The sequence below is a fragment of the Cariama cristata genome, unplaced genomic scaffold (assembly GCF_000690535.1).
Source record: "Cariama cristata isolate BGI_N322 unplaced genomic scaffold, ASM69053v1 scaffold11439, whole genome shotgun sequence".
Taxonomy (NCBI): domain Eukaryota; kingdom Metazoa; phylum Chordata; class Aves; order Cariamiformes; family Cariamidae; genus Cariama; species Cariama cristata.
Genome location: NW_009637437.1, coordinates 42026 through 59901, shown reverse-complemented (window position 1 = coordinate 59901; position 17876 = coordinate 42026). Strand labels below are relative to the sequence as shown.

The window sequence follows — 17876 nt, the reverse complement described above, 5'->3', positions numbered from 1 at the left end:
TCCAGCCGAGCCGGCCAAGTGCTCGCCATCCCCGGGGTGGGTGAACCACCTGGTCCCCGAGCCCGCCACCCGGTGACCCCCCGGGAGTGAGGGATGCCGGCCTGGCCGCCACGGCTCCCCCGGGGAGAGCTGCTCCTCTCAGCAACGAGGCTTCCCAATGCACCCCCCTGTGGGACCCCCGTCCCCGGGGGGGCCCTGGCACCCCCTCCCAACACCCTCTGTGAGAAGAACGGGGCAAAAGACTCCCAAAATGCGTTGTAACCTCCTCGGGGCCCCCCTGACAGGCAGAGGAATCACCTGTCGTAAGGCAAATCTTGATGGGGAACTTTAATTTTAGCAGGTATGAAGCATCAGGACCCAGGGATGTATAAAGGATCTGCATATTCTGGCTACCCTTTCCTAATGCTCTCAGATCCTTATCTGCCAAATGGATCTATGTCACCTCTGGTGAGTTCATCCTCTCCTCACGGAGAAGTTTTGTGTCCTCTCTCACTGCTGAAGTGTGTTGCAGGTATCGTGCAGGCACCTATATGTGCTTTTTTCCTGACGAGTTGCAGCCCGGTTTCTGAAATGCCTGGGTGCTGTTCTGTCCAAGCTGTAAGCGAGGAGGAGTGGGAAGGGGGAAAGATGCTCAGCAGCAAGCGCCTGCTTCTCTCCGAATTTGCTGGAGGAGCTTCTTCTCCGATGTCCCCACCTTCTAGGTTTGCCTTTACACTTCCAGCAATCAAATCCTAATATCTAATGTAAGAATGCCCCTTCCTTTTTCTGGGTCACAGGCTTTGGAGCCGAGCAGCTTCTGATGTTTGTATTCAGGGATACGTCCCACAGCTTAACTTCACTTCGATGTATCTGGTTGTAAAATGGCCAAGCTTTGGCCTGCCTTCGGTTAGGGCTCTGTTGTGAGTGATGACCCAGAAAGTGGGTTTTGTGCTTCTGAAATGGCCATAGAGGTTTTTAGGAAAAGGCTTAATGCTGCTGAAGGACTATTCCTGTCTTCTTCCTATAAAGTTTTTCCCTCTTGGGTCAAATCAGCTTTAGTAATTATGTATATTCTAATATTTCTAAGTTTTGCTGTCTGAATAATTAAACTAAAGGCTTCTCTACAAAAGTTGTCTTTTCCCATCACCATCTCTATCAGAACTTTGAAAAATAATGTCATGAGATTGCAGCGGACAGTCAGTGCTCGTGTCGCTCCTGGGGAGCCGGTATTGCTGCATTCATTTCAGATGTTACTCTGCTTTCACATTTGGTAAATGAGAACAGAACATCATTCGGTTTATTTCAGGTTTAGTTCTTAACCTGTGAAGGGATAAGGTTTAAAAGAATATCTAATGCCCTCCTTAATTTCAACCCTTTGTTCACTAGAGGGGGAGGATATTAAAGTGGTATTATGAAAAATGGATGGATTGTGCGGTGTGAAACCCAAGTTAAAGTGTGATGAAATATTGTTGACTGGAATCACTGCTGTGTCCTCCTGCCCGACCCTGCTGGCCTGGGAGCAGAAGGAGACGGGTCCTTCCAGAGGGACTGTACCCCAGCCCGGCCCTTCTTGGGGGAGCTGATTTCCCCGGCTGCAGACTGTTGTAACTTTGCTGAGGTCAGTGTGCAGGTATTGAGGATCTGTCCCTAAATTTTGAAGTCTTCCTTCAGTTTACAGCAAGAAAAGATGGTGTTTGCAAGGCAGGGCCAATGTATATTGTTGTAATCCAAATAAGCATTTCTTCTGTTGCTTCCCACCTTGTATCCCTTCGTCTAGGTGCGGGGTATCCCCCTCACCCCCGCTAAAATATTAAGCTGCTCCCTTCCTGTTAAATTTTAAATTATATTCAGTTTGTCTTATTTAAACGCATTTAGTTTGCTCCCTGATGTAGAATCTGAGTAAGTTCAGAGTTACATTAGTCTTGCAACTATTTGTTGTAACGGAATATTTCTTTTAATCCTAAACCCTTACTACATGGGCTACAAAGTGCAATAGCCTATTTATTAGCAATTAAGCTAAAAAGTAGACTGTGGTTTGTGAATCGCCTTTCCCCTTGATAACGTAATAAAACCCCAAGAGGATACTGTGGGAGCAACAGACAGGAGTAAACAGACTGCAGAACTCGAAGGGGAGAAAACGAAGTAGCAGAGGAGGAATGATCCCATCCCCTTGAGAGCCACAGAAATCATCCGCGGCCTCAGCCAGCTTTACTTAGGCCTGTTTGGATCCTGCGGTGGTTTATGTCGCGTGACTTAAAAAGCTGATTTGATGTTTTCAGCTAAAAATCTGTTACCTGTCAGACATGGGAAGATTTCTTCCTCAGATAAAGGCTGGTCTTTTGGTTTTTCGGCTTGGTACAGTAGTTATTCCGATACATTGTTCTGGGCAATTTTGTCTTGTATTTATATTGACTGTGCAGAGGTTATCATCGTAAATTATGTATTGCTCTCATACAGATTTATTGGTACTGTGTGTATTGTATAAAATGTGGGCTATAATCTGGTGGCTGCTTCCAATAATTGAGGAGGTCAGATCTGTGACTGAAGATTGCAGATACTTAACCATCCATAAAAGTCTGTTTAATTAACACTTTAGCACAAGTAGAGTCAGGGAGGAGGGTTGTGTGAGTGAATGGGATTACATGTCACAGTCATGCGTGCACTTGGTAGTAGAGATTGTATTTTGGTTAATGAGGCTTCCTGGAAACGGTTGTTTGCAGCTAGGATTAATTTCAGAATCTTCAAAAAATTAAAAAAATTAACCCAGGAGTACTTTGGCAAACTGTCAGGGCTTTACGTTTCCCTGATTGGAAAAATAGAATACAGCTTCCTGAAAGATGAAGGACAGCCGGCACCGAGGCTGCGGGTTGAACCCCCGCCCTGCGACACACCGTAAAACCGCATTTTTTTTTCTGTGGGCTCCCTCCGAACCCCGGCAGGGTGCTGCGAGCGGTGCTGGAGCCGGTCCGGAGCGCCTGCCTGGGTGGGTGTGTTGCTACCGGCATTACCGACATGCTACTTTCCTTTTTTTTTTTTTTTTCTTTCTTATTTTCTCAGCAGCATCACTTTTGCTTTGTTTCCCTCAAGGTGGTTGTAGCCTGCTGTTACATTGCTCACCCCAGCATCCTGCTAGGCTCCCCGCATCTCCCCGGCCAAAATTGTCTCTCTTGACCAAAACGCACCCACTTGTGCTATTTACATGCTCTGATGTCACTCCAGAGTGATGGACTGAACATGTCTGGGTACCTGACATCAGCAGCAACGCCAAGTGCAGCTGATGTCCCCCGCCAGCAGCAGGATGTGGCAAAAGCCCCCCCCTCCTCCCCGCAGCGGGCAGATCCTGGGCGTTGGGCTGGGTGGCCCACCTTCACTGCAGGTGGCAAACAGCGGTTTAGGGTAATTCAGCTGGAGTGATGCTGGTTTGAGCATGCCCAAGTAGCCTGGCCTGGCAGTAGAGCTATCAAAGAGAAAAAGGAGGGCTGGGGGATGGCCAGGGCATGCAGGTGAAAGTGCTCTCGGAGCTGGGGACAAGTCAGTGGGCTTGAGCCCAGGTGTCCCGTGTTTTGGGAGCGTGCTGTGAACCACCATCGACTGGCCGGGCTGGGGAGGGCATGCTTTCGGTCAAGTGCATCTCAGTGCAGGCTGTGCGTGCATCTGAAATCTTGACATTTTGCAAGGCACCAGGAGAACCGTTTCCCATCGGGCTCTCAGGTATCGTTATGCGTGGTGGTTCACGACTCTACCTTCACTCTCCCAACTCTTGCAAAGTCCAGCTTTTCCCAGAGTGGAATATATAGGATTTGCCGGTTAAAAATCTACAAGAAACTTCCAAAGAATATTAACAAGTTGAGGAACTGTTTTTCTAAATGAAATAGAAAAATCATAAAACTGTATCCTTTTTTTAAATAGTACAAATGACTTTAAATCAAATTGAGGTACATCCTTAGTAAGAACATCAGCCTTTTAGGTGGTTACAAACATTAGAGGTCAGACATGGTCAAACATGTTAACACTTTGATCAGATTAAAATATTTTTCTTGCTACAGTTGTATAATTGAGTTTAGACCCGAAGGGGTTTTCTGAACATTGTTATATCTTGTACTATGTCGTAGTTAAATGGTAGAAGGAGCGCTTATAAGTTCCTTTAAGTTCCTTTGGTAAATAAGTTTATAAAATAGGGGGAATGAGCCGTGCCGTCCCGTATGTAGGGCACAAGCTCTGCCCACTCCGGTCGGTGGGAGAGCTCCTGGGGGAACCTTTCACACCTTCTGTGCACCTCTGTTGTGTGTAGTGAGCATGTGAGATGTGTGAAGGTGGAATTAAAATGTTCTGTATCTTATATCTAAAGCCGAGGCACTGGACTTTCTGTCTGTATGAGAAGCAGAGATCCCAGAGCCTCTGTTTCTTTGGAAAACAGATACTACCTCATTCTCTTAATTATTATGTTGTCTAACCAGAGCTCACGTAGGAGCAGAAGGGTGGTGGTACCTTCCCAAGCACTGCATGTTTCAAGTCCCCAAATGAGACGGCAGGCCTAGGAAATAATGCTGATGTTCAGAGCCTGGTCCCTGCAGTCCGTAGGGCTCCTTGAGCTTGGTTCCTGCTCAGAGGGTTTGAAATGTCCCCTTGGGCAGGGCAAGATGAAAGTGCACTTACCGCTGGCCTGAGGCCCCGGGTCCCAAATGTCTAACATGAGCTGAAGAAGCATGGAGCTGACGGTCTCCTGCTGCCCTTCGCCGGACAGAAGCTCGAGAGGCAGCAGGTGAGCCTGGGACACAGCTACTTCTGCTGCAGCCCCCGTCCCCAAGGCTGCTCCATCCCTTCGCGGGAGGAGGCTGTTGTCCCCGCAGCAGTTGGTGGAAGGAGATCTGCAGCTCGGCTGCTCCTCTGTAGAGGTCTTTCTGTCCTAGCTTTCACTGGCAGGGCAATAGTTTAGCATTGCTTTTTCCTGTGTTGACTTCTGATCCTGTTGAAACCAGTGGGAAAACTCCCCGGAGTCGCCATGTGATGGGGATTTATCACTGTGAGAGGGCTGCTGCATCCTACTCCAGATGTTGTGCATGGAGGGAGGGCAGCCGCAAGCGAACAGTAGCTCCGTGCGTTCCCAGCAGTGCCTGCTGCTGTGGGAGAGCAACATCGCCAGCAGCATCCCAGCCAGGTTCCCTGGCAGCAGGGCTTGCACTATGGGACCTCGCCGAGACGGTATTCTGTCCCCATAAATTGTTATATTCCTGGCAGAAAGCGTTAGGAGTGCAGTGGCTGCTGATGGACGTCCTGGCAGACAGACAGATGAGTAATTTGTTCCCTCCTGACCAGAGCGAAGCCACTTCTTCCAGCTCTTCTACCTAGCTTGAAATAGGATAATGGTGAAAATAATTTTTTATATTAAAGCATAATGTTGGATAGGTGGATATACCAAGGCACAGGGCTTCCGAGGTCATTTATTGCATGTCTGATTCAGCCTTGGTTCCCCCCCAAGGAAAATTCTTGTGTTAATTTCTGAGTTCATATCACACCCTCAATTTTGAAGCAGAACTTCCCTTTGAAATAAATTAGAGAGTTCTGCTTAAGAAGCAGTGACATGATACAGCACTGCCTGTGTGTGGTCTAATATAACCTTATTTTTAAAATTGTTTGGAATAAAAAAATGAGAAAGAAAAATGTCACAGGGAAACAAAAGCAAGTTTTATGTAAATCTTTGCATGTGAATATGTGTGCACGTGATCCAGACAGTTCAACAATATCTGCTGTCCCACTGGGATTCCTTCTCAGGCTACCCTGGAACTGGCTTCCCAGGCACAGGGTGCTTTGTCGGTGGGGAGTTGCGATGAGATGTGTATAGTAAAGGCACCGTTCCTGCAAGCTTCCAATTGTTGCTGTTTGTGAGATGTTATTTGCTCAACCAATTGTGCATTTGGAGAGAAACGCAAAAACCTAACATCAACCCAAGCTCCCAAAGCTCATCTGTGTTAATGATTAATATTTTTGAAATTTTAACTGTGAAGAGCAAAGTGACTTGGGGGCGAGTGACATGTCTGAGATGAAAGAGTAGAGCTGGTCTGGTATCCAAAGATTTAACTGAGAGAAGGAGGGAGCAGCGGGAGGGTGACGAGGAGCTCTGCGACGTGCTCGCGCGTCTCCTTGCAGTGTGCAGTCCCTCTCCTGCCATCATTCTACAGGCACCATTAAATTTCTGTGTTCGGGTGGAAACTCTGACAAATCTGTATGGTCGGGTGTGCTGGCATTTGCTGTTCCGAGGTACCCGTTCAGGTAACCACGCGTGTGTTCCTGTGACTAAACAGACATTGCTGAGTCCGTGGGGATGACTGTTGACTGCTCTCATAGATCGTCTGTGAAGGGCCAGATCCTAATCACAGGCTGAATCCCTCTCTATCTGTAGCGTGATCTGCAAGTGAAGCAGGTTTTCAGGATACAGGTGGTGTGAGCTGCATGCCTAGGATTGCAATCTGGTCTGGAGTCTGTGTGTACATGGCATGTTGGTTGTTGGTAGAGCACAGTCAAGTACTGAGAAACATCAACAGTTTTGAGGAAACATCTACGCTTGCCATTAATTCCACACCCACAGTTCTTTGTCTGCCCTTTGGCCATGAGTGATTCAGCAAGACCAAATTTAGTCTTCATTTTGTATGGGTTGGCCTTTGAGCCCCCCTCACTAATTCACTGTAGAGGTGAAGAAAGGACTCGTGCATCGATGAGCATGGTATGTGCTCACGGGGAGACTGTGCTGGGCAGGGTGGCTTTAGGTGAACAACAGTCGAGCACGTGCTGCTGTTCAGTTACTAAAGTCTCCTGCACCATGTGTGAGTCGCAGATTCCTCAAGAAATCCTCAAGGGTTGTTGCATCAATCTGACGAGGGACTAGATGGCTGACATCCCTAGCACTGGCCTCTTGGAGAGGGCTTTACCACTGCGGCAGCTTCTCTCCATCGCACCCACTCCGAGGCTTTGGGCTGTCCGCAGCCATCACGTAACGCCTCTCCTTTCGTTTGCTGCTCATTTCCTTGGTTTCCCATGCCTTTGCCACTCCAGCTCACTGCTCTTAGTGCCAGGAGATGGCTTATGTCAGCATCTCTCCCAGCCTGATGCATATATGCTCTTACCTCATCATTTACCAATGGTGGGTGGAGGGCACAGAAATAGGAGCGTAGGTACAAGTTGCTTCCTGAACTCTTTGCAGAGCCACTGCAGTAGGGAAAACTTCTCAGCCTGACCAAATTCCAGGTTGGCGCCAAGCTGGGACATGTGAGTTCCCCCCCCCACCCCCCGACTGGTTCTTTCATGTGCTATTCTTCCAAATCTCTCTTTAAAAAATAGACTATAACATACTTGCTCATTAGTCTCTGTGTCTGGAGGATGAAACAAAGGTTCGGTTGGAGGATGAGTGACTCAGAGGGTTGGTAACAGGATACAGAGCTGTTCGTTTCCTAGTTTCCAGTTTTAATCCAGCTGAATCAGTAAAGACCGAACGCCTGTTCTGTCTGCTGGCTTGTCCGGCGACCTGTCCGGGAGGGCACAGCTCCCTCCAGCCCCCAGGCAGGGCGAGTGTTCCATGGCATGAATGATGAGATGTCCTGGGAACCTGCAAAGTCTGTACCAAACCCTCTGTGAATGTCAGCTGAGGTCTTCGTTCTTGCCTTGGGACTGCTGGTTCGGCACATGCTGCTGGCTCACAAACCCACCTACTTCATTTCTTAAAGGAAGCGATTGCAACATCACGTGCCTCCGAGTCTTGATTACAGCAGGATCTTTTTCTTGATCACCTCCCAGTGATCTTGGACAGCGAGTTCTCACCTTCACTTCCTTACGGAGCAGCTTATCACTGCTCTGTCCTCTGACACTTGCTCTGATTTTTTTACCTTTGGGTCTTTATAATTTACGACCATTCCCAAAGTTATGAAGGACTATTACACCACTGCTGCCTCTGTGAAGTGATTTCACAGAGAAAGTGGGACATTTGGTCAACACTGAGGATGAGGAGGGTTAGCAAAACCTGGCAGAATTAGCGGTACCCATCCAGAGCATCCTGCTGGCTGGAGGTGCTGGGCAAGAGGTCACTGAAGTGGCTTTAAACCCCTACTCATCTCCCGTCCACTGCTTCTGTGCTAAACACAGCTCAGCTGCAATGAAAAGAATCTGATTCATTGTGTTTCACGGGGTCCCAAAATTAGTATTTTGTTAAACAAAACAATAAAGTCGACAATGCTGTGGTAAGTTTTTGAAACCAAAGTAAAGCTGGATACTAGAATCTGGAGCTCTTTTCCCCTCCGGTTATAACAATTTTACATTTGATTAAATGATAGGCAAAAAACCATCTCAACAGTATCTCCTTTGTTCCATTGAGAATCTGTAACTATAATGTACAAAGTACACGTCTGCCTTGAAGAGCTACGCAGTAATCATGGACTGACCAAAAAAAGACCTTTTTTTAAGTGATTCGACTTGTATGCTATATGTTGAATTTGTTTTCTGCTGTGGTTTGCTCTGAGGAATAGCATACACGAGCGTAAACAGAGGTTCTACTCTGACGGGACTTACACAAAAGTAAAATGCGAAAGCCCAAGATCATAAAGTACGCTTGACTCAGCGCGAGGGGGATGTTTTAAACACAGTTGTGGAAGAATGGGGATGGGGAGATATTCTTCCCAGCAAAATGCCCCGAAAGGATCAGAAATGTGAAGTTTTTATTCTAACACTGAGGAGATGACGCTGTGGAGATTGCTTTCATGTTTAGGAAATAAACAGTCGTAAGATCTACCACATGAAAATTTGTTGTTCTTAGCATGGAGAGGCTGACGAGTTGGTTCTCATTACGTGCCACTGCCCTGGAATTACTGGGGCGGGAGCGGAGATAGCGAGGAGGAGTCGTCGTCTCCTACAAACCTCGCTTTGTATGACTTTGCCCTAAAAGAAGAAAGGCCGATTCTAACGTGGGAGACAGTGCATAACCCCTGACACCAGCATACCCGAGGTCGAAATTTGGCCTTTGAGCTTTGGCTTCCTGCTATAACTTACGGAGTGTGGCATTGCCAGCTTTGAAATCTGACCGTCCAAAGGGGTGCGCGGGTTCAGAAATCCAGGTGACGTTTTGTGGGATCGCATCCTGCTGTGCTGAGTATTCCTTCAGGACAGCCAATGTTGTCATATAGGATAGATTAAAATATGCATATAAGCCCTAAATCCAAAACAAAATCAGTAATATAAAATAAGAAACAAAATGTAAAAAACAAAAACCCACCCAAACCATTTTGTTTAACTTTCTCTGATACAAAGCAATTTCTCCAGGACTGTACACCATATGAAACACATTATAAATGCTCTTGTAAAATCCACATCATTATACCACATGAAAGGCTGGGTCCTAAAAATAGCCATTCAGAGAGGATGCAGGCTAGTAGCAATTTCGGTGATCGTGAAATAGTTGTGTTGACATCTCTATGCATGCACACCCACAGAAAGCTTTGACTTTTGAATATTCTTAGCAACATTTGTGCTTTATGGAATTTTCCACGTTCTGGTCCCATGAATAGTCCCTTACCCAGGGGTGTTCCTTTCTGATCTTATCCCCATGTTTCTAACCCCGATTTTACTGAGAAGGTGATGGTGGTTTTGTTTCTTTTTATTTTACGTGAAACTCTTTCCTTGCTAGCAGTTTGACAGCAGTTGACAGTATCAGTTGTATTTGCCTGTCTGCTATCAATGGAAATATTTTCTTTTTCCTTCAATAGACGTGCACATCCCTGATATTTTAGAGGGCTAACTGTCAAAACGCAAACCTGGAGCATTAGATGGTAACACGAAGAGCTGATACATCTACCCAGCCTTTGTATCTGCTGTAGTATTCAAAAGAAAGTAAATGAAATCTGCAGTAATTACACAGTAATGTATCCACAACAAAAAATTTCTTCCTCATCCCAGCAATCAGAACTTGGCTTTTGTTTTGAAATATGAAAGGATGCAGCCTCCTGGCTTCGGTGGGTTTGCAGCAAAGCCCTGGCTGGGATAAACTGCCATAGCTCTGGGACAGACAACAGAGTCCTGCCAATTGATATCGCTTGAGATCTTTTTGAAGAGCTCATCAGATTTTATTTTATTGCTCTTGTGTTTTAGTTTTAGCGTGTTACTTGTTTGAAATCATTACTATAGGAATAGCTTTCTGAAAAACGTTTGAATCTTCAGTGCTGATCTCTTGTTTGCATTTTTCTTTTGTAAGTAGAGATGGGGATGCTGGAGCCATCCACCTTCAAACGGAGATATCTAGAGGTTGTGGTTTGAGCCTGTCCTGTGGTTTAGAGCGTGACCCCTCTAAAGCCAGTTGGAAACAGTCTTACTTCCTCAAAATAAGTTTGCTTTTGGAATTGGAGCAGAATCTTTGGAGATAGCAAATGAAATGATAGGGTGTTGAAGAACGTGACATTGCTTCTTAAATAGCTGGCATGAAAATCATTAAGTCTGAAGTTTCATTCCAGTCAGATGTAGCTGTGGTTGTAATCAGGCAGGACACAAACTCTCAAGCAGCGCAACTCAGAGTGATTCACTGTGAGACTGACAGCCCTTCTCTGGGTTGGTTTAACTTAAGGGTAGCTCTTGTCCCTTGTCCGGGTCTGGAGTCCTTTTCCAATGGAAACAGACTCTCAAGTATTTAGATCGATGGGTTGAATTCTAGCAGGCTGTTAGCAACTCTAAAGAACCAAATGCTGTAAAATGACATCACAGACATGTTTGCTGTTGCTAATTTAGCTCCCTAAAACAGCTGGACCGGCGGACATGGGAACACCTTGACAAGGCAACAATTTTGTCTAAACCTCATAGAGTAAATATATTCATTTCTACACACAGTCGACAGTAATTTAAGGATATATTTCCAAGTCTGCGTTCAGACATTTTGGCTCACGTTGGCATACATGCTCGCTATAATGCAACAGATACTGGTGTTTAGAAAAAGCTAAAAAGTTTTTAACACTTCTGGCTTGAAGTTAGCATCGTGCCTAAGCTCTTTTGTGTTTTCCATAATTAGTTTGATGGCTGAAACCAGGGTTATATATATATGGCAATGTAAGTTTTTTACTATTCTGGTGAACTCTGCTTTTCCTGCTGGAGCAGAATTCAGGTAAAAACACCATACGTGTGCTGGCTGGGACTTCTGTCAGCGCTTGAGCACAAGAGTTGTTGTAGAGAAAATCTAATTTCTTCACTCAAGAGGACAGAAAATTACCTGATATGTCAGTGCCAGTTGCTTGGTTATTGGCATTTACTGGAAATAGTATATAACTACATGCATATATTTATACTTTGCAAAATCAAATGCTTTAAAATTATAATATACTATTTGTAGTGATCCAGTACATGGATCTGCATATTAAATATATACTGAGGGATGAGGCAGGCTGTGGTGAATCCCTGAAAAATCAGCTCCCGTATCCCAAAGCATCACTCTTCATCCAGATTTTCTTCCGAAACTGGTGCAGCGGTAACCGTCTGACTGCCGGGCGGGCACGCTGCTGTTTGCCGTGGGTGGGAGCTGCCTCTCTCCCGCCTGCACCTTGGGAGTTCGTTTGATAGGGAGCCGAGCGATCCTCTTACCGGAGAGCACCAGGTGCCGTGTCAGAACCGTGTAAATAGCCAAATAAACAGACATTAGTAACAGCAGTTGTTTATGTGTTAACACAGGATGTTCTCAAAATCAGGTAAGAAGTGAGGCATGTTACCAAGTTTTATAGCAGAGGAACCGGATAGTCTTGTAACTGCTGTGCAGGGCTGCGGCGGAGGAAGCATGGTTTTATCCCAGCTATGCTCCCAGTCCCCAAGGAGCTTGTTTTTCCGTGACTCAGTTTCCCCCAGGAGCATTTTGAAGCTTTATCATTTCACGTGTAAGTGACATTTGGAGAGCGCTGCAGGGAAAGCCATGTCGATATTGAAAAAAACCCATAAAATCCAAGACAGGCTGCGGCTAGAGGGGATGTATCAGAAACAATCAGAGAAGGACTGAAAAAAAAGTAAGCTGTGATGCTTATTAGACCGTTTACTTCAAGATATTAAACAAACTGCATTTTCATAATCTTTTAGCAAGCTGCAGGTGTCCCTAAAACCACAACTCCTTCAAGGAAATTCGCATCTTTTCTCGCTTTAAAAACGAATCGCCTTTTCAGCCTCAACGGTGATTTCATAGATTGGCATTAGTTAGATGGGAACAATGATCGGATGGTCCAATGCATTGTCTCAGATACACATGGCACACAAATCCATGCTGTTAAACCAAGGACAAAATGTCATTTCTTATTTACCAGCTTGTAATACGTTGATGAGAACAACCTCCAGGATTGCACGGCATAGTTTTTGGACACACGTACCAAACCCCTGGATGCATAATTCAAATTCCTTGTCATGAAGAATGAGTCTGTTTATCTTGGAACCTTTTTTACTTAAACGGTAATCTCTAGGAAATCATTTGTTAACAGTAGTTAGCTGCCAGTTTGTCAGTTAATGGCTTGAGGCAAAGTCAGGAGAGAATGAAATCTTTTTCAGGGAGATGCTGCTGTCGCATGTGGTGCAGAAAAGTTTCTAACAGAAAGCATTAGAGGAGGCAGTCAGATGAGTTCAGTCCAACTTTTAGAAACACAAGGAAACTCGGCACGATGTGCTAGAGACGACCGTTTTGCTAGCGCATCCATTCGTAAAATATTAAAGCCATCGATTGTGCCCGTGTCAACTTCTAAGCCTAAAATGGAGGCTCCAGGTGTGAGCATGTGGAGGCCAAAACTACACATTTGTGTGGCTGAGGCTCTGCCTTGTGGCATCTCTTCATCCCAGGCATCTCTGCAGCCCGATTATCTCTGCATCCCAGGTGTCTCAGCATCCTGGGCATCCCTGCATCACAGGCATCTCTGCATCCCCGGCCTCTCTGCATCCTGAGCATCTCTGCATCCTGGGCATGGGGGCAGCTGGGTGGGAGAGCCGGGATGCAGCCCGCCCAGCTCGGTCAGGGTGCCGCAGGGTGTCAGCCAGGGCAGCAAAGTCCTCCAGCTCTCAGACGTTATCATTTCTCTATAAGTCTAGCAGTGAGTTTCAGTGAGGTAATAAGAGTTATCTGATTTCTCTTTAATCTGAGCAGCATCACTACCGTGCGATAACCTTGAATTGCCGTTTATCTCGCGCTTGGTGCTGCAGGGAGAAAAGTGGCAAGAATGGGTGAAAATTCACTGGAAAAGGAGCTGAGAGAAGTCATCCTAGTCTACACCAAATCCCTCCTTCTTGCAGCAGGAGCGGGTGAGAAATAACTGCCCCGAGTAGAAACTCTCCCATGAAGCCGCAAAATCCAGCTGAAGTAAATACCACTTCCCTGCAGCATTATCTCCCACTCTGTGCTGTCTACCCACAGAGGATGGTAGGGTGTAGGAACTGGCAGGGGATTAATGGCAGCCTGGTTCATAAAAAGCTCTGCTGCCAGAAGGACGTGGGACCCAGACAGAAGTAAAGAGGGGCTGGTTCTCTCTGCAGATGCCCCCAAGTGCTATTTGTCTGAGAGCAGATTTTCCCACAGATCTTTGGCCTTCATATTATTTGAAGAACCCCCTCTGCAGCTGCAATCCTTCCCTCCCCCGAGGGAAAAACAGGGTGGTAACTTTGTGAACTGAATGGTGTGGAGGTTTAGGAGTACTGCCATGGGAGGGGAAGATTGGCTCATTAGTGTGGAACATTGTGTTGCCAGGAACAGAGTTTTGGGGCAGAACTAATAACATGGAAGCAGATGCAGTCAGCTTTTATTAAACTGGTTTGTAGATGACTTTAAATAGGCAACAGTTGTATCTGGGGCTTTCCTTGCGAAAGGCAGAATGGCAGACCCCAGCAGCAGAGCCTGGCTTAGATGCTGGCTAACAAGTACAGAGAAGCCAACCAAATCTCTGGATGTAAGGAAAAATTTCTCCCAAATGTATTTTAAAAAAAACCCAAAACAACAAAAGACTTTGTGGTTGTGTTATATTCTTTAAACTCTTACAGTCCACACGTCTCACTTGGAGCAAGGAACAGCTGTAGAGTCATACAGTTTATAGTCTGAAGGACCCAACATTGTATCATCTCCTCTTTATCATGGCGTATCACCTCCTCTACACCATGCTCTTAATTTCACTCAGTTACCCCAGTAACTGGACATATTAACTGCTTGACAGTGCAATACAGGTAGGGATGGATAAATTAATCTCCAAGCCAAGTTTTGAAGCACTTCTCCCTTGAACCACCCTTTCTGTAGCACTAATTAACTCCATAAAGCTTATCTGCATTGGTGATGATCGGATGTCCTTTCCTGACACATGGCATTCCACAGCCACCAGTAACGATGGGTTGAACTCACTCTGTAATTGTCTTACCCGAGTACAGAGGTTGGAATGACCATCAGTCAAATACAGATTGCCCATCTCAGCCAGCTACCAGAATTGAGCAAGGCCATTGATACCTCCGAGAAGTCATCACAAAGACCATCCGTCCCTTTGCCAGAGCCAGCAATGACTATTGCTGTGGGCTCTTACAATGTCCTTCTGGTCCTTCACCTTCTCTGTGCAGCCTGGACGAACTGTCCAGCTTTCATGAGGGTGTTGGGAGTGATCAGCCCCCGTCAACGCAGCCAAGCCTGCAAATCTCTGTAGAGGTGCTCGTTGGATTTCTGACGTCTCTTTAGATGTCCATTAGCTGTCACCTCCTTCCACACTGACTCCAGCCACCATTTCATAGAGCGAAGAGCACCGTCCAGAAATCCTGTCTCTGCTCTATGCATCTGAGAGCAGCCTGGCATATGCACCAGGTCTTCACTGAAGTGCTGGTCACAGCCTTGTCATCCCGGGCTGGCTGAATAAGGCAGGAAGAATCCCATTTGAATGCTGTACTCCATCCTACCTTTGTTGTGCAATACTTTTTTCTCAGGCAGTATCTAATCTAGAGATTTTCTGGGATCTGTGCGTGGCATGAAGGGAAGTCTCCTCATCACCTCAGGTTCTGTCTTTCAGTACCAAGTGTTTAAGACATAATTCTAGGTGTCCAGGGCTTGCTTTCTCTTTGTGTCTCCTTTGCTGTTGCTTTCATTTACTAATAAGTTGAACTTCAAAGTCTGTTCTTTCTCCTTCCTAATTTTTATGGAAAAAATGGTCTGAACCCCATTTGCATTTCCTCCCTGAGGATACTGGCAATCCGTAATCCTATATATTAAAGAATCTTAGTTTTCCCAGCAGCCTTTTATTCTGGGACTACTCTTCCACTCTGTTTTCTCCTTGAAATTCTCTCCTGTGGTTCAAAATTGCTCTTCATGGTGCCCCTGACCACTGTCACTTTCTGTTATGAGCTATTTCCGTGGATGTTCGATCACTTTTAAGTCCTTTTCTCTTCCCATCCTGTCCTTTGCAGGTAATTTGTAAAGGTTTCATGCTCGTGGCAGGAGGTGCATGTTTGCCCTTGATGGTTGCAGTGCAGGGCCATGTGCTGTGCAACCCGCCGATCTCCAGGGACCTGCTGGAATAACAGTTTTTAGAGCCAAGAGATAGCAGGATGAAAGTAAATAGGGTGAAAACTGGGTGCTGGTTTATTCAGGGTGATTTTCATTTCACACTGATGCGCTCCATATTCCAGTTGAGGACATGGCTCCCAGTGACCACTGGCATTTACCTGCTCGAGAGGCGATTGCTGTCCTTCCCTGGCTGCCATGCGGGATGGCGCTGGGGGAAACCTGCCTGCCTGTCCCTTGTCCCTCTCCCTGCTTCCACGCGGGGACCGCAGCGATTCCCCCTGCGTTCCGCGGCTCACGGGAGCTGTGGGAAGTTGGTAAGCTGGCCGTGTGGATCCAGGGATTTAGGTCACGCAAACCCAGTATTCTTTCCTACAAGTCATTCTCAGCGATGTACTCGGGTAATTAGCATGTGCATAAACACTTTGTAATCTTGTGATCACGGCTTGCAGATTAGCTCTTTTGCCAGCTTTGCGATTTCTTTGCCAGTTTTAGTTTTAATTGCAAATCCATTACTGCCAGCTCCCTTGCATATTGTAGCAATAGGCAAATTAAAACACTTGGACACAGTTGGGCGGGTTTCAGTTAAGAAATTAATTGTTACTGCCAACCAGTGCTTTTTAATGTGAGGGTGGCATTTGAGCTTGGTTTTGAGGGCATAATCTCCAAGACTTTCTTTTTTCCCTTCTCCTCCCCCCTCCCCAGACTGCGTTGCCCTGTTGAGCAGCTCCACAGATGGCATGAAGCAAATGCTTGCCTCTTTGATCTCCTAGTCAAGAAATTTGGAAGTCGTTCTGAATTTATGAGAATCCTGTCTGAAATAAATCTGTCTGTGCACAGGGCCACACTAAGTCAACCCAGAGCTGCAGGCACGGCTCACCTGAACCTCCTGGGGAAGCACAGGATTACATCCCACAAGAGCATCGTGTGATGCAGTAGTGATAGAGAAACTTCATGCATATTGTTGAACATGAAAAAGTCTAGACAATCTACAATTTACCAGTCGGGGTAATTGGCTAAAGGCTTAATCCGCCCTGATAATCCAGTAATGGTATTGTTGGCAGGACATGGATGTAAATATCAGTCAGCAGCGCTGGCAGCCGCTGTCTCCTGTGATTGCTGCCATTCCCAATTCCCTTCTCACAGGGCTGATGGGGCATTTTCAGAGTTCTGCAGACTTCTTGTCCTTGGTGTTTTTCAAAACCTGCCTGTGCTCGGTTGATGTTTTTCACTCCGTTTGTTGAAGGGGTAACATTTTCCAACAGATCAGAATTTTCACAAAGACATTCATCAGGAGTATCTTTTTTTTCCTGCTGTACTTTTTTTCCCTGATGTATTTTTCTCATAGCTCTTTCCAGCCTCCTGATGCCACCGTTGCACAGCCTCCCATCGCCCTTCAATGCAAATAGCATCTGGTTTTGCAGCAGACCTGTGCCAACGCTGTAAGCCACCTGCCACCTTGTGTGTCACCTCCAAACCTGGTGGCATTCACTGAGACTTTGGTGGCATCGCTCTACACAAGTCCAAGCCCTCATGTGCCACCAGTGTGCCTGGTGTCAATGAGCTGAGCAGGGTTTTAAAAATACCCTCCTGCTATTTTGCAGGGGTATTCTTAATGCCTGTCCGTTTACCCCATGGGGACAAAGGAGGGGGAGCTGAGCCACACGGCTGTAGCAGCAGCAGGTGCAGGGATGGACGGATGAGTCCCCCCACCAGACGTGGGTCTCCCACCGCTGCAGCGTTTCATCCCCAAGTGCTGCCTTTTGTGGCCTGATGATGTGTTAGAGCATGGCTGGGCTTTGAACGCAGGCTGTTGAAAATTACTGTCTAATTGTGCGTGAAGCCAGTTGATAAAATCACCTACCCCGTTCCTGTTACTTTATTAACTCATTCCCTCCATTTACCTTGGTGATAAAAAGGGTTGTTTTCGGCTGGCTTTGCAGCTGAAGGGCTCTGGTCCTGTAAGCCTGTACCGCACCGAGCACAAATGAACCCTGCCAGGTACTGGAGTCTCCGGGATTTAATTTATTAACAGAGTCATACTTGCTCACTGAAAAGCCGCTTGCTTGTTTCTGATTGCTGGCCTTGCACCTTTAGTCCAGGGACTAAGAGCCAAGTTTTTTCTTTCTGTGCATCACCACCAAATCACGCCCTGAGTGTTGTCTGTGCAACTCCCCTGCCTTCGGTGAGGCTGTGGATGTGTCATTGATTGGAGCTCAGCAAACGATTCCCCCCATGACCGAAGCAGAAACACCCTGGGAATTACTTTCTGCAGCGAGGTTGACTCTGTGCTACCAGCAGAAGTGTTAAAAAACCCCATATATAATAATATATATAAACTTATTTTGGTCGCTGAAACCATCTGAGATGGCTGTGAATCCTTGACACC

The 17876-nt window shown here is 46.3% G+C and overlaps 1 protein-coding gene across 1 annotated transcript in view; it reads left to right on the top strand.

Moving 5' to 3' along the window:
• Positions 1-342: 342 nt before the first annotated feature.
• LOC104167927 (lymphoid enhancer-binding factor 1-like) overlaps positions 343-17876 on the top strand; it is a gene marked incomplete at its 3' end in the record, with an annotated part of 59552 nt that continues 42018 nt past the window's right edge. Inside the window, exon 1 of the mRNA XM_009708328.1 lies at positions 343-447. Coding sequence (XP_009706630.1) covers positions 343-447 — 105 coding nt within the window. The remainder of the gene's footprint in view (positions 448-17876) is intronic.